We start from the raw sequence: 14,416 nt of genomic DNA, 5'->3' as shown, positions 1-14,416 counted from the left end.
GCACTGAGTAGCTGAGAGATAGATGTATCATAGATCTTTGGCCCATAAACAGTCTTCAATGAATCATAAGCATGCTTTGGATTGTTACTATCAGCATAAAACTGAATTTCATCTGCCTTCTTAAGCCAAGAATCCTGCAACGCTTTAAGTTTTTTCCTTTTGAAGGAATGGAATGTTACCTTTTTAGGTTTGGATGAACTATCCTGCTGGTATATCCTGTGGAATTCTCATTTTTCATTTGGCAGCTTCTGAATTTCCCCATTATTTTCATTAAACTCATCTTGATGTTATATGAGTGTTCTGACCCTCATCTGGTTAGAACTCTTGCAAAACATTTATATGTACACAAGTATATGAAATCATTGAACTTCATTTTGTAATTAAGAGATTATTTCTTTCTATGCGCATATTTACTTAAAACATTCATTAAATTTTTTTTATCATAGCTATGAAGCTAACTGCATATAAAAAGCTGGGGTTTAAATAGTAATGCTACCTCCTGACTGCCTTCAAAGTAGTCCAAAATTGTGACCGTGACATAGCTCTGAAAGTGCTGACTGGTATTATGGTAGTATATCCCCTCCTGGGGAAAAAAAACTCTTTAGCACATTCTACTTTGATTCTAAACATCAGATATGGTGGCAGTAGATTGGTATATACAAGATGGTGGTGGTGGTAGTAGTGGTGATGAAGGTATTATCAACAGAGAAGGGAAAAAGTTTGAGGCAGCTACTGCTCAACCCTTTGGGATCTCTTGTGTTAATGGTGAGTTACTCCTATTGAAAGTCACATAAAAACTGGGCTTTCACTGCCAAAGTAACTAAAGAAATTTTGAAAGCTTTGGAAAATGTCAGACAGTTTTGTGAAGTCTACTCTCCACAGTCAATCATTTGGCCAAGTTGAGTGCATGAATTGGCTATTTGACAACTTCAAGAAAATTTATTATCATTAATAATTAGAATATATTAGTAACTTAAGATTTGCAAAACACTTTAAATATATCTCATCTGATCCTCACAACACTACTGTGGAGTATATGATTATTATCCCATTTTATAAAGAAGTTATGAGTTGTCAAGCTAGCATCTGAGGTAGGATTCAGATCAATTCCAAATTCTCTATCCACTCTGCAACTTGATGCTTACCATGTAAGTACCATGTGTACTTCCTTAAGACAGAAAATGCAAACAGTAACTGCCTTGAAGATCACGCAACTCCTGGGTGGACACAACATGTCACAGAAAAGTCATCTGAGCAATCATATAAGCTAACTTCAGGAAGTCAAAGATGCTAACAATGGGGTGGGGGAGGAGGATAAGGGAGCAGGACCGGGCACATCTGAGCTGAGACTTGAAGCAGAATAAGGATTTTGAGAGGCAAAGAATGGGGGATGGTTTGTACAAATGCAGAGATAGAAAATAGAATGTTGAGCTCAGAGAACAATTAGTCCAACTTAGGTGGAATGAATGTGGTGGAGTAATCTGAGGTAAGGTTGGCAAAGTAAGTTGAGGGGAGAGATAGAGAGAACATTCTATATATGCTGGGTATTATGCTAAGCACTTTAAGATTATTATCTCATTTGATATTCAAAGAAGTCCTTTAAGGTGGGTACCATTATTATTCCTGTTTTACACAAGTAAAGTGACTTGCCCAAGGTCACATAGCTAAATATCTGAGGCTGGATTTGAATTCAGTTCTTCCTGACTCCAGTGGAACCACTTAGCTATCTCTAAGAAGTGGATTTTTGGAGGAAGGCCTTAGAGGCTGGATTGAAGAATCTGTATTTATTCTTAATGCAATAAGGAGCCACTAGAAGTACTCTCTCAAATATGTAAAGGAGACTTACAGAAAAGAAAGGATAAAAAGAAAGACAAAGAAAAAGGGTGGGATGTCATGGAAATAGAACTGAAGGGATTTTGCAATTGACTGAATGTAAGGTGTAAGAGAGAGGATAGATTCAAGGGTAACATCCAAATGAGGATGACTGAGAAGTGATAGCATCCTCAACCAATCTTATAAGTTTTTATTAAATACTTACTGTGTAGTGAGCACTAAGCATACAAAAAAAGCAAGAACAGTATCTAATCTCAACGAGCTTATAGTCTAGTGACACATAACATGTAAATAACTGGAAACATATAAAATATCAGAGTAGAAAGGAAAATTTGGGGGGTTGAATGGGGAATCAAACAATAAACATTTATTATAATATGTCAAGCTATATGCTAACTGCTGGAGATACAAAACTGAGAGTACCTATTCTCAAGGAGCTTACATTTTATAAGGGGAATACAACATGCATGCAAATAAATATAGAACATCTACTGAGGAAATATTCAGAGAGCTGATGGGTACCAAGAGGGGAATCATAAAAGGTTTCTAATAAGAAGCAGCATTTGGGTTAAAGCTTTGAAAAGAGGAAGGGATTCCTAGAAGTAGGTCAGTGACAGAATATTCTAGGCACAGTGGACAGCCTGGATAAAGGGACAGATATAGGCAAGGTACCATGGGGTACAGGCCTTGTGTAGAGTATGTTCTGGTAGCTTTCAAAGTTCCTTATCTTTATGGTGGTGTTAAAATTGTATATTATTTGTACCTAGTATGAGCTTGGCACTGGAACAAACACTGGGGATACAAAGGCAAAAAAAAAGTCTCTGCCTTTCTAGAGTTCACAGTCTAATAAGGGAGAGAGTATGCAAATAACTATGCACAAACAAGTTACAGCCAGGATGAAAAAGAAAAGGCACCAGAATTAAGAGAGATGAAGAAAAGCTTCCTATAGAAGGTGAAATTTTAGCTGGCACTTGAAGGAATTCAGGGAAGCCATAGGAGGAGATGAGGGACAGTATTCCAAACAAGGGGGACAGAGAGATGGAGAGTCTTATTTGAGGAACAGCAAGGTGGTCAGTGTCACTGTGTTGAAGAGTATGGGGATGGGGGGGGAGAGTATCACTGTACTGATCAGAGTTCATAAGTCTATAAAAATTATTTGTCTTTATACTATTATTGTCACTGTATAAGTTCTTTTCCTGGTTCTCACTTCATTCTACATCAGTTCATACAAGTCTTTCCAGGTTTCTCTAAAATCATCTCCTCCATCATGTTTTCCTGCATAGTGATATTCTGTCACATTCATGTATTGTAACTTAGTAAGCATTCCTTCAGGTTTCCATTCTTTGTCACCTCAAAAAAGATAATATCTCTATACACTCTTAATTTGTTTAGGACTAATCATTCCTTAATATATTCTCCCTTAGTTTCTCCCTTTTCTTTTCCCTCAAATTTCCCTGTTTTTTTTTTTTTTTTGAAAGATTTCTGTACCCAAGTTATGTATATATTTTTCTTCACTTATTTAACCAATTCAAGTGAGAATGATGTTCAAGTGTCTGTCAGTCCTTCCAACTCCTTCATGTTTGTATAGATTTTTATTCCCTTAACTTCCTCTTCCCTTTCTAGTATATTTCTATTCCTTTCCCTTTCCATTCTTGTAAGATCAAGTCATAAAAGAAACATTCTTAAATCCTCTAATTAAGCTCCCTTTATGATTTGACAATAATATACAACATCTCCCTATATTAAAAAGTTCATCTTCAGTCCCTTATTCATGCATATTTACCTATTTATATTTCTCTTGACCCCAATGTTTAAATATCAAAGTTTCTACAAAACTCTGGTCTTTTCATCAAGAATGCTGGAAATCTCTAATTAAAGGCCCATATTTTGTCCCCATAGGATTATAGCAAACTTTGTGGAATAACATTCTTGGCTGAAAACCTAGATCTTTTTCTTCTAGAATACCATATTCCAGACTTCCATTTCTTGACAATGTTGAGTAATCTAGACTTGTGTGTGTGTGTGTGTGTGTGTGTGTGTGTGTGTGTGATGCTGACTGTAACTTCTCAGTACTAGAATTTTTTATTTTTGGCTATTTTCAGCAAATTTTTCTTTGACCTAGAAACTCTGGATTTTGCCTATATTATTCCTGGAAATTTTCATTTTTGAGCTTTCTTTCAGGTAATTGGTAATTTTTTTCTATTTTTGCTTTTCTTTTTGGTTTTATGAGATCCAGGCATTTTTGTGAGTTTTTTTTTGAAATACAATGTCTAAGCTCTTTTTTTGGACATGACATTTAAGTAATTCAATGATTCTCAAATTGTTTTTTCCTGATCAGTTTTCCAGCAGTTGTTTTTTTTTGACATGATATCTTAAATTTTCTTCTACTTTTTATTTGTTTGGTTTTGTTTTTAATATTTCTTGTCCCATGGCGTCACTTGCTGGCTTTTATTTGTATACCTTCTAATTTTCAGGGAGTTTGTTGTTTAGTTTTTTTCTTTTCTTTTCTTGCTACCTACAGCCAGTATTTCTAGTACTATGTCAAATGAGGGCAATGAATGTCATTGCTTCACTCTTGATTTTACTGGAAAGGATTGTCATACCACATGTATAAAGGTGGCTATTGGTTTTATATATGTTTTATCATTTTTAAGAAAGGTTCACTACATCCCTATGATTTCTAGTGTTTTAAACAAAAATATGTGTGGCATTTTTTTCTTCATCTACTGATGTAATTATATATTAGTTGATTTTGTTATTAAAGTTGTCATTTAGTTTTTATAGTTTTTCTAATATTAAACCAATCTTGCTTTCCCACCAAAAGCTATGCAGATCAAAGTGTAAAATCTTCATTAGAATGTTGTTTTAACTTCTTCATTTATATTTTATTTAAAATTTTAGAATTACATCCATTAAGATTCTGCATCTATAATTTTTTAATCAATTTTTCCTAGTTTATGGATCAAAACCATATTGAATTTAAAAGGATCTCTTCTTTTACTCTTTTACAACTTATTAATATGGAAATTAATTATTCTTTGAATATTTGATAGAATTTGGTCTTTGTATTTTTTGGAAGTTCACTTATGGCTTATTCAATTTCTTCCTCTGATATTGAGTAGTTTTTAGTTGTTTATTTCTTGTTCTGTCAGTTTAAGTATTTAAATTTTTTGTAAATAATAATTTATTTCATTTAAGTTGTTTTATTAGCTTTTAGTTAGGTAAAATAAATTCTAACAGTATCCTTTATTTTTCATTTGCTGTGAATTCATTTTCATTTTTGATATTGGTAATTTGGCTATCCCCTTTCCTTTTTAATCAAATTGCCCAAAGATAAATGCTTTCTTTAATAATAAAACAAAACAAAACAATTCTTTGCTTTATTAATCCAACTCTTTTTTCGCTTTCATTTTTGTTAATCTCATCTTTGATTTTCAGGATTTCTATTTTGTTATTTAATGACAGCATTTTTACTTACTTCTCTAATTCACTAATCTGTTCTTTCTCTTATTTTTAATAAAATATGTTTAGAGATACAATTTTCCCCCTCAGGACTTCTTTGGCTGAAACCTAAAAACCTCGTATGTTGTTTTGTCGTCATCTTTAAAGAAATTACCTATAACTTTTATGATTTACCAATTATTTAGAATTAAGTTATAGGATTTTGTGGACTTTTAATACTTTTCCAGAGGATTTTTATTTAATATAACTTTTATTTCATTATGGTCAGTAAAAAATGTGTAGACTATTTCTGCCTTTCTGAATTTGTTTGTAAAGTGTTTATATTTTAAGAGGTTCAATTGTTGCAAATATGCCATCAAAAACTTAGAAATAGGTATACTTCTTTCTAATTCAATCCCACAATTTCCAGAAGTCTATCAAGTCTAATTTTTCTAAAATTCTATTTAGCACCTTAATTTTTATTTATTTTTGGCTACTTATCTGGAGCCATTACCTAGGGGTAATTTGAGGTTCCCAGCACTAATAAATTTTTACTGTCTGTTTCTCCTTGTAATTTTTTTTCCTTTTGAGTAATAAATTTAGCCATTGGATATATATGTGTTAAGTAATAAAATCCACTTGTCATCTGTTACCTTTCTGCAAAATGTAGCTTATTTCTATAATTGCCATGTCTGAAATTATAACTGCTACTCCTGTTTTTTTTTTTTTTTGTTGTTGTTGTTGTTGTCTAGGTGAGTCATAATAAATTTTGTTTCAGCTCTTTATATTCAACTATGTGATGTTTTATGTTTCAGGTATGTTTCTTGTAAAGAATACAGTGTTGAATTTTGATTACTAATCCATTCTGCTAACCTGTTCTATTTTATGGGTGAGTTCATTCCATTCACATTCTCAGTTACAATAGTTAATTGTTTATTGTGTGATCTTGAACAAATCACTCAGTTTCTTCATCTTTAAAATGGGTATGACAGTAGTGCCTATCTTTCAAGAAATATTCCTTTGCTTTGGGAGTCTTTCTTTGGGCCAGAATCTCCCCTTTCTTGGGTTAAGATTTTGATTTTTCCATTTTCCTTTACCATTACACCAATGTTCTCTTCTCCAGCAACAGACTTTAGTTGAAACCCTTTCCTTTGTAGGAGGGGAAAAAAGAAGAGGCTTAAAAAACAAAACAAAACAAACAAACAACAAAAAAACCCAACAACTTTACTTAAATCTGAGGTTGCTCATTCTGGAGAGCAATCTGGAATTATGCCCAAAAAGTTATCAAAATGTACATACCCTTTGACCCAGCAGTGCTACTACTGGGCTTACATCCCAAGGAAATACTAAAGAGGAGAAAGGGAACTTGTATGTGCTAAAATGTTTGTGGCAGCCCTTTTTGTAGTGGATAGAAACTGGAAAATGAATGGATGTCCATCAATTGGAGAATGGTTGGGTAAATTATGGTATATGAATGTTATGGAATATTATTGTTCTGTAAAAAATGACCAGCAGGAGGAATACAGAGAGGCTTGGAGAGACATCAACTGATGCTGAATGAAACGAGCAGAACTGGGAGATCATTACAATGATACTATATGAGGATATATTCTGATGGAAGTGGTTATCTTCAACATAGAGAAGAGCTAATCCAATTCCAATTGATCAATAATGGACAGAATCCGCTACACCCAGAAAAGGAACACTGAGAAATGAGTGTGAACTGTGAGCATTTTTTTTGTTTGTTTGTTTTTTGTTTTTCTTCCCAGATTATTTTTACCTTCTGAATACAATTCTTCCTTTGCAACAGCAACAACAAAATTCGGTTTTGCACATATATATTATACCTAGGATATACTATAAGATATTTAATATGTATGGGAATGCCTGCCATCTAGGGAAGGGGGTGGAGGGAAGGAGGGGAAAATTTGGAACAGAAGGGAGTACAAGGGATAATGTTGTTAAAAAAATTACCTATGCTTATGTACTGTCAAAAATGTTATAATTATAAAAATTAATAAAAAAAATCTGAGGTTGCTCTTCTCTAGCAGAAATTGATTTAGTTGTAGTCTCTTCCTTGGGGGAGAAATGGGGTAAAGAAGAAGAGATTGTTTATTTTTATTTACCTCACTATGTTAAGGTTCTTTTCAGTAGAGGAGTGACAATATCTATTTGACATCTGTGAAAAAAAGATTAATTCTAGAGAAGACTGTTTGCAGGGAATCAGAAGGCTATTCAAGAGTAAAAAATGATAAAGGCCTGAAATACTATAGACAGAAGATGAGATTTTGAGGAATCAACAATATTTAACAGTAGATTGTATGTAGAGAATGAGGAAGAAAGTAATTCTTGAATTTTGAACCAAGAGTGAATAAAAGGTGACATTTTCTGCAAAAGTAGGGAAAAGAGGAAGAGGAGTAGATTTATAGGGGAATATAATAAAAAAAAATAGAACATGATTTCTGCAGAATACAACAGAAGTGGAGGATGGAGTTGAACAATGATGATGGATGGATAAAGTTAATAAAAAAGTATAAATGGGAATAAGGGGTCAAGACTAGGGAAAGGAGTCTATGATTCAGAATTACTAGGATTCAGGGGGCATCTATTCATTTTGCAGAGGATTGCTATTAATTATTATTCCCTGACAAAGAGGTAAAAACCAGAAGAGTGAGGGTGGGTGAATGGGACGTGTAAGCAGAAATAAGGCAAATGGCAGGATGTTTTCCCTATCTAGATTCTAATGACCCTATCAGACATCTGGATGGAATGAAGCTGTCTGGTGACATCCCAGTAGAGAGTTGAGGTTAGATTTCGTTTGGCAATATTGAGTTGAGATACATCTAGGTAGAAATATCCAGCAGGCAGCTGATTATATGAGAATGGAGTTAAGAAGAGAGGGTAAGATCATAAATCCAGAGTTGATGTTGACATCTGAGAATATCTAGTTCAACCTACTCATAGATGAGAAACTAAGGCCTACATTTGCCCAATATTATGTGGATAATTGCTAGCAGGGATGGAGTTAGAACTCAGGTCCTGGGTTTACAAATACATTGTTCTTCTTCCCTGGACTTTGAAAAATGCCTTGTTTTCATAGAGATGATAACTGAACTAATGGGAGCTGATATGGAAGAGAATGAGTAGTGAGAAGAAAAGAGAATCCATGAAAAGCCTTGAGGGACTCTAGTACGTATGGGAGACAGATATATTATAATAAGTAATTAGTAAGAGAGTAAAAAGGAGCGAACAGATAGGTGGGCTAAGTTAAACCCTAAGGAATGTCAAAAGATATGTTATTTAGCTAGGCTAAAGTAGTATCATTTTCACTGATGGTAATTTATCATATGAAACCATAGGTTTTTTTCCCTCTATGAACAAATTGGTGAACATAAAATGCTATGGTAGGAAGCATTCTTGGTAAGTATTCCATTCCTGAATGAAAGGAATAAAAGAATCAAATACGTCTTAGTATGATTGAGCTCTAGAAGGACACATTCTGGGAACGAACTGAGCTGGTGCATAGAAACTCAGGTATTGCCAACTAGGCCCATTGAACTTGCTACAAGTGTAGAGAAAGAATGGATTATGCTTCATAGACCTAGACAAAGCTCCATTTTCTAGGACCAAGTATAAGGCATCTTATATTGTCATATGTCAGCTAGGGTCCGTGCTTACAAGGACCTGTTAAGGGAATTTATTTATATTTGTGTCACAACTGAATTAGAGGGGGGCTTCTGAACCCCAGTGAAAAACTGAAAGGACTCAATTCTTTCAGGGACTTTAGTCCAGATATTAAGATGCATATTTAAAATTTTTTAATTGCATAATTTTTAATAATTTTGATTTAATTTGCTTTGTACCAGCTTCTCAATTTAGTGATCTGCTATTTCATTCTTAGCAAATATAAGGGAACCTAGGTACACTTTGTGAACAATCTGGCAACTGGCTTGGTACTAGCATCTACACTGGGTAAAAAACTGTATATAGAAATGAATAAATGGACACCACAACATATCACACTACAGATATAGAAATGTCAAGGTATTCTCTGGGTTAATGTGCATAGAGTGGGCTGGGGTGAATGTGGTAAGCACAGGTGTGAGTCCAATTATTCATCTTTGTAGAAACAGAATCCTCAAGCAATTAGCCGACAGCCCATAATTAGAGAAGGAGATACTGACTTTGGATTTGTTTTTAGAGTCTTTTTCTCCAAGAAAAAGAAAAACATCTTTTCTCCAAAGTTTTCTGATGTTTGACTAGTAAATGACACGCAGATTCTACCCAAAGACTCTATGTGATCTACCTGGGGTAAAAGTCAAGGTAAAAGAAAAATATATTGTAGCCTCTGTAAGAAAGGGCAGAGTGGGGTTCATGAGTGTGAACTGGAAGCAAAAAGCAACATAGTGACAGACGTTAGTAAAGTAGGTGCTTTGCTTATGAAGAAAATTCTCTCTTAGCCCAGGCTAATGAGTAATTTTAGACTTACTTTTTGGTTAATCTGGCTCTTTTTAATTGTCTCATAAGGATCATTGATTTGGAGCTGGACTAGAGGTAATCTAAATTACTCTAGACTATTCTCTTTATTTTACATAGGGGAAAACAGGCTCCCAAAGACCAAGTGATTTGCCCACCATTACAAAGCAGATCAAGATTTGAATTGAGTGAATCACTTTACTTCTCTGGGCCTTAAGTTCTCTTCCATAAGATTAGTGGGTTGGACTAGATCCCTAAAGTTTCTTCCAACTCTAAATCTTGGATCATTCATTATTCTCTGACTCTTTGAAAGTAGGTGATAGTTATAACAAATTATATTTATATACCATAGGAAACCTGAATTATTATTTTACTAAGCTTCCCCCCATCAACATATATTTATTGAGTTTCTACAATGTACAAAGGCACTATGCTATAAATACAATCCTTGCTCTCACAGTACTTAAATGCTAATTAAGGAAATAGGACCTGTGCTTATCAAAATGCAAGAAAATCATCTTAAGGTAGATAATTATTAGCACAATGAAAATGGAAACCCTTTGGTCAGAGTCTTCACACTCAAAGCAGGTGTAAAAATTCTGAATTATGTCTTATAGATAGATAATACAACCTAACATTCTACAAAACAAAGCCTGCAAAGATATTACGTGAACTACTCTAAAATCTTACATTTGACATGTAACTATAAAGTGATAAGAGATTTTATTGTGCATAGTTTACAGAGTATAGAATAATTTATTATTTTATAGTTGGATCTCATATATGTATGTATATAAATCATCTTACCAGACTGACTGCCAGAGTTGATCTGGTCTCAGACACTTAATACTTACTAGCTGTGTGAACCTAGGCAAGTCACTTAACCCCAATTCTTTCTCTTTCTCTCTCTCTCTCTTTCTTTCTTTCTTTCTTTCTTTCTTTCTTTCTTTCTTTCTTTCTTTCTTTCTTTCTTTCTTTCTTTCTTTCTTTCTTTCTTTCTTTCTTTCTTTCTTTCTTTCTTTCCTTCCTTCCTTCCTTCCTTCCTTCCTTCCTTCCTTCCTTCCTTCCTTCCATCCTTCCTTCCTTCCTTCCTCCCTCCCTCCCTCCCTCCCTCCCTCCCTCTCTCTCTCTCTCTCTCTCTCTCTCTCTCTCTCTCTCTCTCACACACACACACACACACACACACACACACATATGATACATGGATGATACTTTTTGTGACTTCATTTGAAGATAATGATAAAGTAAATTTACCTTGAAGGGAATCTTGGTAGTAAGTGTATGTCCATGATAGATAACTGGCATTCCATCATCACCATCCCAACAGTCTAATTCCACACTCCGACAGCCTTGCAAGAGGACCTGTAACATTATAAACTCATAGAATTTAGTAATGGAAGGCATCTTCAACATCACATGTGGTCTTAGAAAGCTTGCTATAACTCCTAGTATAATGTAAGTCCTTTTTAGCTTTTTTTGGCTGCCCCATCACACTGTTGATTAATATTGTGATTTTATATAATAAATGATCTTTTAGAGCTCAGACATTATTAAATATAAATTATAGGACTTTATATTTAATTAGACATGGCTGATTCAATTAAAAGAGTATAACAAATTACATAATATAGATAATACCTTCAGCTAGTTAAGTAGCTGCATTGATTTCAGAGGGAGGTTAACAGTAATGTCCAAAGCTACCTTCTTTGCCAGCCAATCCAGAAGAATTTAGAATATGTACTTTAAGGTCTCCTTATAAAGTACAACTTTTGTTGCAAATGCTTTGACTACTACTCTGATTTGTTCAGAGGTACAACTTGAATATAAATGAATTTGTGATAGAACCTTTAAGATTCTGGAACATGATGAAAATATTCCTAGTTTTATGTTAGAGAATAATCTTGTATTGAATGGCAAGGCTGATCAGTGTCAATGATGTCTCTTCCCGTGTCAAGAAAAGTTTAATCCTAAGGCTAGAGTTGATGCTCAGAGATACTGCAATGAAAAATTGATGTTCACATAAATTTTTCTTTTTGCTGTTCTATTTATTTCACCAACAAAGCTCTTAAAAACTGACTAAAGCTACAAGACAGAAACACTTCTTTCTTTTCCTAGACCAGAAGCTAAAGGTTGCCTTTGGAAATGGTATGCCTAAAACCAGTTCCTTCCGCCCTGACCTTGTGGTAACGTGCTGAATATAGCATTACTATTCTGTTTGAGGAACATATTTTTAATAAGCCCATAAGAAAAGCCAAACTCTTATGTGACTGGTGTTGCCCATTCTCTATTTTGCTTTTACTAGGGACAGGTAAGTAGGAAATCAAAACAATATAATTTAGTTAGAAAGCTAATGAAAGCCAACTTTGAAAGAGAATTCTAGGCCCCTGACCTCTAAATGCTTCTACTAGGCCAGGGCCAGCTTTTCACATGCAAACCAGGGCTGCCTTGTAAAGAAATTATCCTGTCCTCAGGAACTTAAGGCAGAGAACATTACCAGAACTAGTAGAGTCCTGCTGAGGGCCCATAGAAATCATCAATCAGAAATGTAAAAGTTGACCATCTACACGACCAGAGCAGGATTACTTTAGGGCATATCACAGTTGCTTAATTCAGTGCTGTTTGTCTGAAGAAAACCCCCAGCACAAGCAGGAGAAGAAGGAAGTTAAGAGTGTAAATAAACCCACACTTCATCCTACAGATGACAACCACTGTACTAGGAAAAGTGGCCTTGCTTAACTAATTTACAATGTCAAGGTAGCTTGTTTTCCTTTGGTAACTGGAGGAGAGAGGCTGAACACTTAGGACAAATTTTAGCAAGTCTCAGTGTTCTGGTGGCTGCTACTATAGGCAAATAGAAGTAAGGAACACATTAGCTCTGGTTTGATATGTTAGGATGACTTATTTCTCTTTGACGACACAGATTTTAATTTTATAAGGAAAATTAATGGAAAGTCAGATTTGGAATATGAAACTTTTATTAGACGATTTTATATGAATAGATCTTAGGTCACAGATAATTTAAAGCTAGAAGGAATCCTAGAGAGCATAAAGAAGCCTAAAGGTCACATAGCAGGACTGAAGCAGCAGACTTCTCTAGACAAAAGTTTTTTTTTTTCTTTCAAATCAGTTAATGTAGTAATAGATTGCCTAACAAATTATGAGGCAAAACAAACAATATTCTTTAAATCAAATTTTAGTAAAGTTTCATTTTCTATTTTGCCCCTATAATGATTTATTTAACATTTAGCTAAGCTATTAGATATTTTTCCCACGAGAAAGTCTAATTTTAGAAGGGTAGAGCAGACAAACTAGTATCTAAAAGCCATGAATCTAAAACAAATGTCTTTTTTTTTGGTTAAAGAATAATGCTTAAGTATGGATCAGGAAAAATGCTGGAAACAACTGTGTGCATAAACAGTTTTTCCACCCATGTTTCTTTAGACTTGACATGCAAAGCTTAGAATATGCAACATGTTTAAAGAATCCAAGGTCAGTCTAAATGATCTTTGGTTTAAATAAACAAACAGTCTCATACTGAAAACCATGAACTAAGTTAAATTCTGTATACCTGGCTATATAGCTCCACTGAGGACTCTCCTTTAAGCTGATGTCCTGTGAGGTATGTGTTGTGTGAAGATTCAATGTAATAATAGGAGAGTGGTAACTGCAATTCTTTAACATTCTCCTGTGATTCATCATTTTGGGAAGCAAAATTATCTTTATCCATCAGAAACCTATGTCAAAACATTATATTTTACCATTAATATTTAGCTAAACAAACTCCATGCAACTATTAAATAAAAGAAATAATCACAAAAAATCAATTACCTGGAAAATCCTTCAAATGACATTAGACCTTGCTGATACATACTCACACTAGGCTCGAATTTCTGTAGGGGACATAAAGACCACATAATTTGAAACAAGAAGAATAAGCATAATGGATAGTAAGTGATCTGATTTTTAAAGATGCTCTATATTCAATGTGAAATGTTTGAACCAAAAATTTTAATTCATTTTAAAAAATATGTATTGTAAAATATAAGATTTTAATAAGAAAATTTATGTGAGTTCATTACATTAATATTCTAGTCTAAAAATCCGGAGAAGAATGAGTGTAGAAACACAAAATAAAATAAAATCAGTCTTTAAAAGGTTTTTAGCTACATTTTCACCTCTTATCTTCATTCACAGTTATCTCATAGTGCAGATCCTTATTACTGTTTACTTAAATTACTGCATGTAGTAGGTCCTGACTAAGTAATGTCAATTATACCACATGGTTGTATCTAACTGCTAACTATCGATCAGTGAATCTGGACTGATCACACTGAGTTTTGATTTAATCACATTATACAGAAGTGGGCATTCAATCCAAAATTTATGCTAATTTGATCTATAAATCTTGGTATCTAATAGTTTCAAATATGGTTAAATTTTAATTCACTTCTAACTGTGAACATGTACTTATAAGAAGACATTCTCTGGGATTTGGTCAGATTCTTAGAGGTTGGTTAGATAGTCATCAAAAATTTGTTAAGTGCCTATTATGTGCCAGGAATTGTGCTAACCATAGATGAGACCAAGAAAGGTATGCTTATATGCTTGGTCTTTAAGGGGTTTTTATTTTTCCCTCCACACTGAAGAACTTTGTAGGGAAGAACAG

The 14,416-nt window shown here is 34.0% G+C and overlaps 1 protein-coding gene across 7 annotated transcripts in view; it reads right to left on the bottom strand.

Moving 5' to 3' along the window:
- The window catches only part of PLCE1 (phospholipase C epsilon 1), a 337,489-nt gene that overhangs the window by 73,396 nt on the left and 249,677 nt on the right, over positions 1-14,416 (bottom strand). For all 7 annotated transcript variants that reach the window (XM_074295914.1, XM_074295919.1, XM_074295918.1 and 4 more), the window contains exons 15-17: positions 13,579-13,640; positions 13,319-13,484; positions 11,005-11,112 (exon numbers count right to left, since the gene is read on the bottom strand). In XM_074295914.1, the coding sequence (XP_074152015.1) occupies positions 11,005-11,112; positions 13,319-13,484; positions 13,579-13,640 (336 nt within the window). The remainder of the gene's footprint in view (positions 1-11,004; positions 11,113-13,318; positions 13,485-13,578; positions 13,641-14,416) is intronic.

This window comes from Sminthopsis crassicaudata, chromosome 2, assembly GCF_048593235.1.
Source record: "Sminthopsis crassicaudata isolate SCR6 chromosome 2, ASM4859323v1, whole genome shotgun sequence".
NCBI classification, from domain to species: domain Eukaryota; kingdom Metazoa; phylum Chordata; class Mammalia; order Dasyuromorphia; family Dasyuridae; genus Sminthopsis; species Sminthopsis crassicaudata.
The sequence above is the reverse complement of the archived record's forward strand: the minus strand, read 5'-3'. Positions and strand labels throughout refer to the sequence as shown.